At 42.1% G+C, this 13,462-nt stretch overlaps 1 protein-coding gene across 1 annotated transcript in view; it reads right to left on the bottom strand.

Moving 5' to 3' along the window:
* Window positions 1-13,462, bottom strand: part of CFAP299 (cilia and flagella associated protein 299) — a 404,131-nt gene that overhangs the window by 249,813 nt on the left and 140,856 nt on the right. The window contains exon 3 of the mRNA XM_084855448.1: window positions 6,112-6,202. Coding sequence (XP_084711574.1) covers window positions 6,112-6,202 — 91 coding nt within the window. The remainder of the gene's footprint in view (window positions 1-6,111; window positions 6,203-13,462) is intronic.

Here is a 13,462-nt window from a genome sequence, read left to right as displayed (position 1 = left end):
ATTTTATGACTGAAACCCACGAACATCCTTCTGGCAAAGATCAGATATTTAAGCTGCTGAAAGACCATTTCTCATTAAAACCGCATGATATTTCTTTTCCTTTAAACATGGGGAAAAGGCAGTTATTGATACTTGTACTGCTAGAAGACAAATCACAGCAACTTCCAGGAAATACAAAGTTTTACTTCTTTTTATGCTGTACTACTTGCAGAGAATTGGAATCTGATATGCACTTAATATTCCAAACACAGAAGTGATTTGTTTGAAATTAAATTATGATTACCTGCATGACTCATATCATCTCCGCAGGGAAGCATTAATTGTACAAACATGGGTTCGATTAGAAGGGAAATAAACATTTTGACAATGCTCTCATTTTTTCCTGAGCAGCAACACATCCCCATTCCTCCACCCCCGAAAAACTTTATGAAAGTTGGAAAGCAGCAAAGCAGCAAAAAATCATGTCAGCACAATGTTTCTGATGATATGCAATGTAATCTTAAATTTCATGGCATTTTCAACACAGGAAATTGGGGTATTAGAAACAACCCAATTCACAATTCTGCCACCTCCACCCCAGAATCAGCAACAGTGGTTCCTCTGAAGAGGGTGACACTGCGGCAGGTATTTCTACACTAGCTGCAATAATATGATGACCTGCTGCTAGTTAATTGTTGACCTAGGAAACATTCAATGATAATATAAATGTCAGTATAGTGTAGGACTTGAGAGATAACAATGATTTGACCAAAAATCCTTGAAATTGGCTGAGTACTTTGAGGAGAAACCATTTCGTGAGATGGTCCCTCTCAAAACTTTGTTTTCCCAAGCCATTTTGCTGATTCTTCATTGTTGTTGTTCAGTCGTTAAGCCGTGTCCGACTTTTCGTGACCCCATGGACCATAGCACGCCAGGCCTTCCTGTCCTGCACTCTCTCCCGGAGTGTGCTCAAGTTCATATGCATTGCATCAGTGATGCTATCTAGCCATCTCATCCTCTGCCATCCCCTTCTCCTTTTGCCTTCAATCTTTCCCAGCATCAGGGTCTTTTCCAGGGAGTTTTCTCTTCGCATTTCATGGCCAGGGGACTCGTAAGAGTCTTCTCCAGCACCACAGTTCGAAAGCATCAATTCTTCGGTGCTCAGCCTTCCTTAGAGTCCAGCTCTCACAGCCATACGTTACTACTGGGAAAACCATAGCATTGATTAGATGGACTTTGTCGGCAAGGTGATGTCTCTGCTTCTGACTATGCTGTCTAGGTTGGCCATAGCTTTCCTCCCAAGGAGCAAGCGTCTTTTAATTTCATGGCTACAGACACCATCTGCGGTGATCTTGGAGCCCAAGAAAATAAAATCTGTCACTGCTTCCATTTCTTCCCCTTCTATATGCCAGGAAGTGATGGGGCCAGAGGCCATGATCTTCGGTTTTTTAATGGTGAGTTTCAAAACAGCTTTTGCACTCTGCACTTTCACCCTCAACAAGAGGCTCTTGAGATCCTCTTCACTTTCTGCCATTAGGGTGGTATCGTCTGCCTATCGGAGGTTGTTGATAATTCTCCCGGCAATCTTAATTCTGACCTGTGATTCATCCAACCCGGCGTTTTTCATGATGTACTCTGCATATAAGTTAAATAACTAGGGCGACAATATGCAGCCTTGTCATACTCCTTTCCCAATTTTGAACCAATCAGTTGTTCCGTGTCCGGTTCTTACTCTTTCTTCTTGACCCTCATACAGGTTTCTCAGGAGACAGGTAAGGTGGTCTGGTACCCCCATCTCTTTCAGAATTTGCCACAGTTTGTTGTGATCCACACGATCAAAGGCTTTAACATAGTAAATGAAGCAGAAATAAACGCTTTTCTGGAATTCTCTTGCTTTCTCCATGATCCAGCGAATGTTGGCAATTTGATCTCTAGTTCCTCTGCCTCTTCGAAACCCAGCTTCTACATCCGGTAGTTCTCGGTTCACATACTGCTGAAGCCTAGCTTGTAGGATTTTGAGCATAACCTTGCTGGCATGTGAAATGAGCGCAATTGTACAGTAGTTTGAACACTCTTTGGCATTGCCCTTCTTTGGAATTGGAATGTAAACTGACCTTTTCCAGTCTTGTGGCCACTGTTGAGTGTTCCAAATTTGTTGGCATATTGAGTGCAGCACTTTAACAGCATCATCTTTTAGGATCTTAAATAGCTCAACTGGAATACTGTCATCTCCGCTAGCTTTGTTGTTACTAATGCTTCCTAAGGCCCACTTGGCTTCACTCTCTAGGATATCCGGCTCAAGTTCAGTGACCGCACTATCATGGCTATCAGGGACATTCAGATCTTTCCTGTATAGTTCTTCTGTGTATTCTTTCCACCTCTTCTTAATCTCATCTGCTTCTGTTAGGTCCCTGCCTTCTTTGTCCTTTATCATGCCCGTCTTTGCACAAAACGTTCCCTTGAGATCTCCAATTTTCTTGAAGAGATCTCTAGTCTTTCCCGTTCTATTGTTTTCCTCCATTTCTTTGCATTGTTCATTTAAGAAGGCCTTCTTGTCTCTCCTTGCTATTCTCTGGAACTCTGCATTCAGTTGGATATATCTCCCCCTTTCTCCCTTGCCTTTCGCTTCCCTTCTTTCCTCAGCTACTTGTAAAGCCTCATCAGACAGCCACATGGCTTTCTTGCATTTCTTTTTCTTTGGGATGGATTGAGTTGCTGCCTCATGAACAATGTTACGGACCTCCGTCCATAGTTCCTCAGGCACTCTGCCTATCAGGTCTAATCCCTGAAATCTATTCCTCACCTCCACTATATATTCATAAAGGATATGATTTAGGTCATACCTGAATGGTTTAGTGGTTTTCCCTACATTCTTCAATTTCAGCCGAAATTTTGCAACAAGAAGCTCATGATCTGAGCCACAGTCAGCTCCAGGTCTTGTTTTGACTGACTGTACAGAGCTTCTCCATCTTTGGCTGCAAAGTACATAATCAATCTGATTTCGATATTGACCATCTGGTGATGTCCATGTGTAGAGTCGCCTCTTGTGCTGTTGGAAAAGAGTGTTTGCTATCATCAGCGTGTTCTCTTGGCAAAACACGATTAGCTTTTGTCCTGCTTCATTTTGTACATCAAGGCCATTCTTGCCTGTTATCCCGGTGATTTCTTGATTTCCTACTTTAGCATTCCAATCCCCTATGATGAAAAGGACATCTTTTTTTGGTGTTAGTTCTAGAAGGTGTTGTAGGTCTTCACAGAACTGATCAACCTCAGCTTCTTCGGCATCAGTGGTTGGGGCATAGACTTGAATTACTGTGATGTTGAATGGTTTGCCTTGGATTCATACTGAGATCATTCTATCGTTTTTGAGATTGTACCCCACTACTGCTTTTCCCACCCTTTTATTCACTATGAGTGCTACTCCATTTCTTCTTAGGGATTCTTGCCCACACTAGTAGATATGATGGTCACCTGAATTAAATACACCCATGCTTGTCCATTTTAGTTCGCTGATTCCCAAGATGTCGATGTTCAATCTTGCCATCTCATGTTTGACCACCTCCAGCTTGCCTTGATTCAGTGACCTTACATTCCAGGTTCCTAAACAATATTGTTCTTTACAACATCGGATTTTCTTTTCACCACCGGAAACATCCACAGCTGAGTGTCCTTTTGGCTTTTGCCCAGCCGCTTCACTCTTTCTGGCACTACTTGGAAATACCCTCTGCTCTTCCCCAGTAGTGTATTGGACACCTTCCGACCTGAGGGGCTCATCTTCCGGCGTCATATCTTTTAGCCTTGTGATACGTTCCATGGGGTTTTCTTGGCAAGAATACTGGAGTGGGTTGCCATTTCCTTCTCCAGTGGACCACATTTTGTCAGAACTCTCCGCCATGACCTGTCCGTCTTGAGTGGCCCTGCACGGCATAGCTTATGGCTTCACTGAGTTACGCAAGCCCCTTCGCCACAACAAGGCAGTGATCCACTGTTAATCTCCAATTACCCTTCCACCCCACAAAACCAGCGTGGGCCTCCCCTTAAACCATTGGGCCTGGCTTTAGTTCAGGTTCAAAATATGGTTGCATGGAACAGCACATGCTGACTTTGTATTTTTAACAAGCTTGCTTCAATCACTGCCTTTTCTTGTAGGGGTATTTAACACTACAGCTCTCAAATAAAATGAGCTGCTGGAAGAAAGATCCACCCACTGTGTAAAAGTGCATATTCTTCTGTAAATATTCAATTGCTGTCCAGTATGAAGGTGGACCTCAATGAGTGGTAAAGGAGGCAGCTATTTTTATGGTGACAAACATTTTGAATTTCCCAAAATTAAAAAAAGACCATCTCAGAACAGGGCTTTCTGGGGCAAACAAAATAGTGACCAGTCCGATTCTCTTCCACTAAAAGAATTTCACCTCACCCCCAAAACAAAACAAATGATTTTAAGGTGGGTGAAATGCTCCTTGACAATTAATTACATCTAATTATTTACATCCTCACATACACACACCCAAGCCTGGACCAATCCAATCTTTTAATTACAGTTCTAAGGGCAGATTTTATTGAGATTATTTCTGAATCATTCAAGCGATATCATTTGTAACTTGCTGTTAATTGACTGACAATTAAACAACTCCAGTAGGAGAGCTAATACAGTTCAGTGCTGTACAAATTAGTAGACTTAAAGTATGAAAGGCTATTTATTATGTCAAACCAACCATTAATTGCAATCTTATTAACAAACCTCCAGATATTTGAAAAGACTAATGATAAAATCACTTTTACTGATTTGTGGAAATAACAGCTTCCATATGTCTAAGGTAGTGGGTGATTATCTTAACATCTGGGATGGTCCCAAGGTTATCTGACAGATGAGTTTATTGTACCACCTGGCAGATATTACAGTGAGTTTAGGTTATTCTGTTCTCACACACTGTAGATAAAACCCTAGTTCTAATGTACTCCATCCCCACCACCACAGTCCCATTAAAGGAAACTACCACTTAATCAGTATCTGCTCTAAAGATGTGCTCTGAGCCTGTTCTGAAAAAGACTGAGAACTGGTTTGTACATTATTTGGAAGTACATATAGAAGATCTGCAAGTGACTTGAGTATTTTCTATATACTTCTGGGTTTTGTGTGAAAGATGTGCTCTTTCGTCTCTCATGGCCTCAAAGTACATTTAGAGGGTGATCAAATCACACAAACTTTTGTTGTTGTTTGGTGCTTACATGTAAAATGGCACATAACTGGCAATCCAGCAAGAAGAACAGCCTGGAATCATTATGTGTTTGTGGTCACAATAGTTCCTGGAAGGCCAATATAGGCCCAAGCTTACCCCTTACCCCTCCCCCCCCCATGACGCTGGCAGCAATAACAGCTTGGCAGTGCACCCCAGAGGCATGGAGGGTGACTGGCAGAGGTCCCACGGGCAACTTCTTCTAGCCTTCCATGTAGGATCATGATAATTTTTTTAATTATTTTTTCTGCCACAATGACTCCAAAAGCAAAATTATAAGCTACTATTATGAGCAGAATAATACTGAATGAAGCAGAGCAAGAAAGTGTCCAAGAATTCAGAATGTTCAAATTATAACAGTGCTAAAAAAAAATTAAAAGTAAATGAACCATTCATTATATGTAATTTTCTGCTTTTAAATATTTGGCTGCATAGAGGAATATCTGAATTAGAGTATATGTAATTCATATTCATCTCATTTCAGCTTCACGTGCAACCCTCCCAAAAGACCCCTGTCAAATCTTATGAAAAAGTCTGCCCAGTATTACTCAGAAAATCAAGTATTCCTCCGCCCACAAACAAACATACGCCATGTGCAACTAAGAAATACATTCATGCAGATCCAATTTGTCTATCGGGCAGAGAAGCTGTTCCATATAATCCTCTCCATGCCTTCACACAGCATAGTGACATTGCCTTTATGTGAAAAATCAACTTGTGCTCTGGGAAACTGATTTCTGAACCCTCCCCTCTCTTTCTCCCATAGGAAATTCACAAGCTTTGTTCTATTTAACATTTCCACACTAAGAACCCATAGTTGCAGTGTTTGGATGGAGGATTTTCATTACGATCTCACACCATTTTATAAAACCTTCATTTCAGATTTACTCACAGACATTTTCCCGTTACGGTTGGCTTCCTCCCTCTCTGCCAACGCCTTTAAAAAGTTGTCTTTCAGCTCTTTTCCTGCACTTGTTAGAATTCTAGAAAGGAAAAACCGAACACAGTGTTTGTTTCCAGATCTTTCTACATTCTTCCTCATATAGAGAACCTTCAAACAAGAATGAACAAAGAGATTATTAAGAAAGGGATCAAATGCTGACAAATTCAGAGCATTCAGACGCACCATGGTTCCAAATCAAGATAACACATGGAGGGAGCAATCGTAAGGCCGCTAGACAGTGGCTAGACAGCCATAGGATATGCTGTTTTCTGGGAACCTACCTCCCGCAACTTCCGTGCTGCCTCACAGGCAGCACAAAGAAGCCCCGTCCTCCGTGCTCGGAAGAGGAGCGCAGAGTGGCTGAAAAGGGGCAGGGCTGGGGGCATTCCAGGGTGGGGAGAGCGGATCTGCATGTACGACACATCCTATGTGTCGTACAGCAGCCTCCTCTACCTGCTTGCCCCCCCCCCCCCAGCAGCTAGACAGCCGAAAATGGCTGTCTAGCCGAAAAAGTTGGACAGGAGAGGCACAGAGGGAATGATCCCCCTGTGCTTCTCCTGCCTTGCTTTGGATAGGGGGTCGCCTCCAAGTTTGGAGGCAGCCGCCTATCTAGTTAGGATTGCGCCCTAAAAGAGACTGCAGATTTCTGATTAATAAAGACAACCCAGCTCCATTCAAACATGGTTGTAGACATGGCATAGGGCTCTCATCCAGAGTTATTAATCCAATTGCTATTCTCAAAGTCCAGCTGCTCCGAAGATGGAACCAAACTTTACACAAAAGTTGATGTACTGGTATCACAATAGCTGCTTCCATTACTGAAAAAGCTGTTTTAGTGCAGTGGCACAGCCAACCCATCATGCATTTTTTCAGAAAAGGATCACATTTACACCATTTGTTGAGTAATATATGGTGATCAATTCCAGGTATGGAGGTATGTGATATCATATATGCATGTGCAAATGTAGCCAACTGAGCACGGTAAAAACACAACGGTCATTGCAATTGTGTACTTTTTCATAAAAAACATCAAATTTGTGGACTAATATATAGTAATACTTTTCCGTTATGGAGGCATGTAGTATTTAACATGTGTGTGCATGTGCAACCAATTGAAATAATGCATGGTATAACATAGTGTCATATGTATCAAACAAGATGATATGACCACAGTTCATAAAACCATTAGAATCATAAGACTTATAAAACAAAGTCCTTTTCATTAACGTTACTTCCAGGGCTTCACTTTAATCAAAAGAGACACAATGCCTAGCTCCCATGCCCAGAAGGACTAGCTGGATCAAGGTGTATATTTGAGGTGGGAATAGCTAAGCTTTGTTTGGTCTTATTATACCATCTGAATTTTCACAGGGAAGGAAGAAGCAGCGACTATAAGAAGAAAACCAGTCAGAATTCTTTAGCCCCTGCTAGGCATTTCTCCTATTTGACTTAAGTTTATTTAACACTCAACGATCTAGAAAAGCTTATTAAAATAAATACCGAAAAGAAGTTATTTCCTCAAAAGAAGAAGAAAAAGAAGAAGAGCTAGAGTTAAGTTCTTTACAAAGGATCAGAGGTACACTTTTTTGCTGGTATGTAAACACTCAATTATTCTATTGCTTATTCACACAATCGCACCCTTTCAGTGCAGTATACAGATGATGCCGATAAGAGAAAAACTGAACGTTCAGTTTAATGATTAGCCAGCAAGCTATGCATGCCTTTGCAATGTAATGCATACAACTCTACCATGTAATGTGCTTATGCCTCCCGTTCTTATAGCTCATTTTCTTCTGTGCTTTGGATGTGGTATTTTAGTTTATTTTCATTTCACAAAGGAAACGTTCCCCAGGGAACGTCTGCACAAACCACACTGGAATCAGTGAGAAAAGTCCAAGTTGATTTTATGGCAATGAGACAGCAAGGGCACTCCCATCACGGATTCTTCTGAGCATCCTCAATGGTCAAAACTACACATAATGAGAAGAATCGAGGCTGTTGGTGACAATAACAACATAAGAACATAAAAAGAGCCATGCTGGATCAGACCAAGGATCCATCTAGTCCAGCATTCTGTTCACACAGTGGACAACCAGCTGTCGACCAGGAACCCACAAGCAGGACACAAGAAGAACAGTACCCTCCTGCCCATGTTCCCCAGCAACTGGTGTACATAGGCTCGAGACTGCGTCTGGTACTGGAAGAAGCACATAGCCATCAGGACTAGTTTACAATAATGGACAATGTTCATGATGATAGACGCTGTGGGTGTTTCTTTTATTTATTTATATATTTATCCACTTTATTCATTCAATCATTCATTCACTCATTCATTCATTCAAAACATACAAAAGATAAAATAATTATCTTTGGTGCTGTGTGGATTCTGAATACATGCAATGCTTCAACATCAAATCTTCTGCTCCTGGAAACTAATGATGGGAAACATGGAGCTAAGTGTCATTAGCAAAGTGATGAGACAGATGATGCTACATATAGCAGGGGTAAGTAGAAACTAGATTTCCAGATGTTTTGGACTTCAACTCCCAACATCCCTGGCTATTGGCCATGCTGGCAGGGGCTTCTGGGAGCTGAAAGTTAAAACATATTGAGATCTACCTTCTCCCCACCCCTGATATAGACAATCCCAACCAGAGGCTGCAAGATGACAATAAGATGAATACTTGAACCCCACAGGTTAATTTCCATGAGGACAAAACAGGGCCAACCGAAGACATTTTAGCTCCCAATGAAAGATCTGTCACCCCCACCTTACAGAAAAAACATTGCTGTTTGTAAGCCATTAAATAATGGGACTCCATTACCAAGTGCAAATAAATGGTGCCAGCCATTTCATCCCGGGGCACACTGCTCCCCAGCAAGTTTACTTGGTCATGCATGTGTGTATTCTGCAGCATTTTTCTGTGTCTTGTACTGCCTGGCTATAGTGCACCTAAAATGTATGTGTCCTTGGCAACTGCTTGGGCTTCTTATGCTGTTGGGCCAGACCTGGGCTGAAGAATAATTACCAAGCATCGGGCTTTGAGAATGTCCAGGGAGGAAGGACTAGAACCACTGCAAATACTATTTGCATGATCCTCAGCAAATCCCAGCAATACTTGGTGGTGAACAGTACCAAATGCCACTGCCAGGTCTAGCAAGACCAACCAGGACACACTCCCTGAAGGTATTTCCAGACAAAGATTTTTCCCTTACCAACCTGCCTAGTCACTGAGGTCACCAGAGGGCATGCTCCTAGTGGTGCCACATGGACCCATGACCTGACTGGAGTCCACCCAGAGAAGAACCTTCAGTGTGGTGGCCCCCTTTCTGTGGAATTCCCTGCCTCTAGAGGTCAGGCAGATGCAAACACTGTGTTGTTTTTGGCACCTCCTGAAAACAGCTCTGTTCCAGGAAGCCGTCCTTGATCAACCAGCCACAGTTTTTATTGGCATTGTTTTTTAAAACAAAAATTTTAATATGGTGTTTTATTTTTTTTATCTTTTTATTCTTTTAACTCTTATTGTTCACCACTCCAGAATCTCTTTAGATGAGGAGCAGTATCCAAATGTTGTAAATGAATGAAGGAATTAATTTATTTACAATATTTGTATACTGCTCCATATCTAAGTCAGATTTTGGAGCGGCGAACACAAAAGATAAAACAGTAAAAGAATGAAAAGATAAAAGCACTATATTTAAATTATGCTTTTAACAAATTTTTTAAAAAATGCCATCCACCAGGGCAACCAAAATAGTCCCAGTCTCAAAGCCAAGTCTAAAATCAGACTGGAATGCATCCGAAAAATCCAGGTCACCGTAAACTAATCTAACCTAGTATGGACAACATCTCCTCTACTTCATTTTACAACTGCTTCTCATCATGCCCAGGAACATTTTTCTTCCTCCCCCCCACATTAGTTTATTTAACATCCAGCCTGAATAAGAGTTTGAGGGAACTTGAAGGTTTACTCACTATTTCCTGACATTTTAATTGGTCCCGATAAAACTACAACCTTATTATTACTTTTGACTTTTTTCTCATAGACTAACATGGCTACCTGCAATTTTTTACAGGTAAATAGGGTTCACGCATTCAGTTATCTTAGATCTTCAGGGCTAACACATAGCTTCTTCAGGGGGAAAAAAATGTGCTACCAATTCTTACAAGAATTCTTCCTTTGGCAACCTTCATTGCTACTGGCAGACAAGAGGACTGTGTGAGAATAATACTAGTGTAAATCATGAAGCTGAGGCTTTAGCAGAGTTATCTGGTGTGGCTGCATGGAGTCTATCAACCAGAAACACACCGACCTAATCTCTGTAAGAAACAGGTGTTCACTCAAGAGGAAAAATATTTGCTTGGTGAATGCTTATCATATTTTTTATCTAAATGTAAGGAGTGATAAAAACTAATAATGAGTCTTTGCATATATTAACCATTGTTTCACATTTTTTCCCATGAGAACATGGGATTCCCCCAAAAAGTTGGCCAAAAGAGTCATGCTCTTGAGAACCGGATTGTTTTGCAGTTGATTATAGTCTCTACAATACAGAGCAAAGAAGCCTTGTGAGTCAAGATATAACTTTATGAGAATTTCAAAAAGCTGGTACTGAAGACAAAGTAAGGATTCTATATATATGGGAATTCGTATTTATTTTCAATTATACATTCTTACTACAGAAGCTGAAATTCTGATGTATTTCGAGAACACTTGTTGCAAATAATACTGCCTAACACTTAACCACTGCATCTGTATACATAATCATACAAAATAATTCAAGAGTGATTCTGCTTGCAAAAATGTCTTCTTGTTGTTTCAGACATTGGAATTTTCTGGCAGAAGAAAACAGAGAGGAGAAAGGAGGTACAACACATTAGCAACAAGTTGGTTGCTGGACCAACAGCACAAGGAAAAGGTCTATGAACAGTGACACAGCTATGCTAAGCAAGGAAACTTCAGCCACGAGCTGTCAAAAGTTATTTCAGTCAGATACCACCTCTTATTAGCAAGCTTTCCGTTGTGGCTATCTCCACATACTGGTCTCCAGAAGCATTTTCCACTTACATTAAGGAAGATCTTCCTGTGGTAACTTATTTTTAGAAGAGCTAATCTAATACATTTCCAGCTTTCAAAGAAACAGTAATGACACAGTCCTTACTCCCTAGGTAATGTGTATTCACTACTGATCTTCAGATGAGATCAGTGGGGCACATGCTGAGATGTTCAGAACAACCTTTTGCAAACTGTTGGAGGTCAGTAATTTGCCGGATGCAAAACAAAAACTCACAAACAAATCTGCTAAAATCATCTACTGCTGCGACATAGAACTTCCAAGGACTCACAGATGAGCTGGAGGCACAGTCCTGGAACTGGTTATTCCAGCTGGGCTGTCCAAATCAGTGGCATAGCCAAACAATGCCATGTGGAAAGGGTCAAAACTAATGTGGGAGCAACACACTATTTAAAATCTCACCAGGCTGGGAGTACAAAGAGCTCATGTTATGAGACAAGAATGATGTGGAGGTTCTAGTCTCACCTCCCATGGTGATAGGAACCAAGAAATCACTGGTAGTGAAAGTGTGCTATGTTACCCTCCACTTAGGCTAGGTTTTTATATGTGACACTAAGAAACACACTTGACCCTTCACAGGTATCTTAGGGCAACACATATGTCAGGAATTAATCTGAAAGTGTGGAAATAGTTAGCAGCTCAGACTCAGAATGGGAACAGCTAGAACCAGGGGAGGCTCCCTCCCCAGTGAGCTCAGATATAGCAAGGCCTTCTTCTCAAGACGTGGGCACACAGATGGCTCGGCCTGAGCCCAACCACCCCTTTTCTCCTCCATGAGAACCTAGGAGGGGGAGGGACGTGACTTGAGGGATGCTAGGGTCTGATGCAGAACGAAGCAGAAAAAGTTAGAGGTGGAGCACAGACTCTCCACCAGATTGGCTGTGTGTGAAAGCCTATGTAGGAGGGAGCAACTGCAAGGGAGGGGCATCCCCCCTAAGCTAGTCTGGCCAGAAAGTTCTTGTTTCAAGCTGCCGGCAACTTCTCTAACTTCCACTTCGGCTCCTCTATTGGTATTCGTAATTTTGTGGAGTAGCTGGTTCCTTTGTAGCCTGAGAGTTTCCTAGAATTTGCATTCGTAAAGGACCTGGTCCTTAACTAATAAAGTAGTGAGCCCGAAGCCTGGTATTTTGGAGTGTGTTGATTCCGAAGGGAGAGGACAAAGGAACACGACAATATACCCAGTGATATATCTGAAGGACCAGTAGAGGCGGGGCTGTAATCTTTCAGTGAAGTCAGGAGATGGTCAATTTTCCCCAGCACCATTTTAAACTACAGGATGGGAGGGTGTGCATGATTGGTGCTATTTCAAACACTGTGGATAAAATTGGAAGGTGTGACTGAAGGAAGGAAAGGTTTTACAGTGTGGCATTCAGGTGGCATTGGTTGCAGCAACAGATTAACAGCAGTCACTCCCCTCAGTAGCTGAGATAATGTCCCATTCTGTGGTTTCTTGAGGTTTGCAGGGGAAGATTGTAGCACCTGATGGCAGCCAAATCAAGGCAGAAAGAAGACAGGACCCTGGATAACTCCAAGTGACTCCTGCTGTTTGGAACTCTCTCCTACCAGAGCAACAGGAGGAGGATGTCTCAGCAGGGAGCTGAAGCCAACTGAAGCTGTCTGTAGGCTGACCAAACCTGTAGTGTGGTCAAGCCCTGCCTGACTTGGAAGAGCTGATTTTACTGTTAAAAGCCCTACGCCTGATTTTGTAGCTGGAGACTTCCACAAGTCTGGGGAAATTGAAGTTTCTTCTAGGGACTTATCCTTTGAGTCAGAGGACAAAGTCAGGAGGGGCCTGATTGTCCTACCCCTGAGGACGTAACCTGTGCCTTGTCCCATCAGAATCCTCTTCTGCACACTGAAAGGTCTGAAGGCTAGGGGTGCAAGGAAACTGAGTTGGTCACTTGAGGAAGTGCATCTCAAGCAAGGTAAAGTGACCATTTTAATTTGGTTCCACTCTGCAGGTTTATTCTCTCTCTCTCTCTCTCTCCCCCCCCCCGATATCAGCAGCCTAAACACTAAGATAGATGGATTAACTGGTGGCCTTCCTCTTCCCCAACTGCCTGCTCAGAAGTAAGCACTCTGGAGATCAATGGGACTTAAAATAAAACAAAATGGCCTTGGGATAGCTCCAATTACATTTAAATAAGCTCTATGACAAGAGAGGGGAGAGACTGGGCTTCTGAGCCCTTGTGACTCTTGCACTCGAGTGACTGGTAGGATAGCT

Source organism: Heloderma suspectum, chromosome 5 (assembly GCF_057233095.1).
Source record: "Heloderma suspectum isolate Gila_16-S chromosome 5, 16-S_ref, whole genome shotgun sequence".
Taxonomy (NCBI): domain Eukaryota; kingdom Metazoa; phylum Chordata; class Lepidosauria; order Squamata; family Helodermatidae; genus Heloderma; species Heloderma suspectum.
The sequence above is the reverse complement of the archived record's forward strand: the minus strand, read 5'-3'. Positions and strand labels throughout refer to the sequence as shown.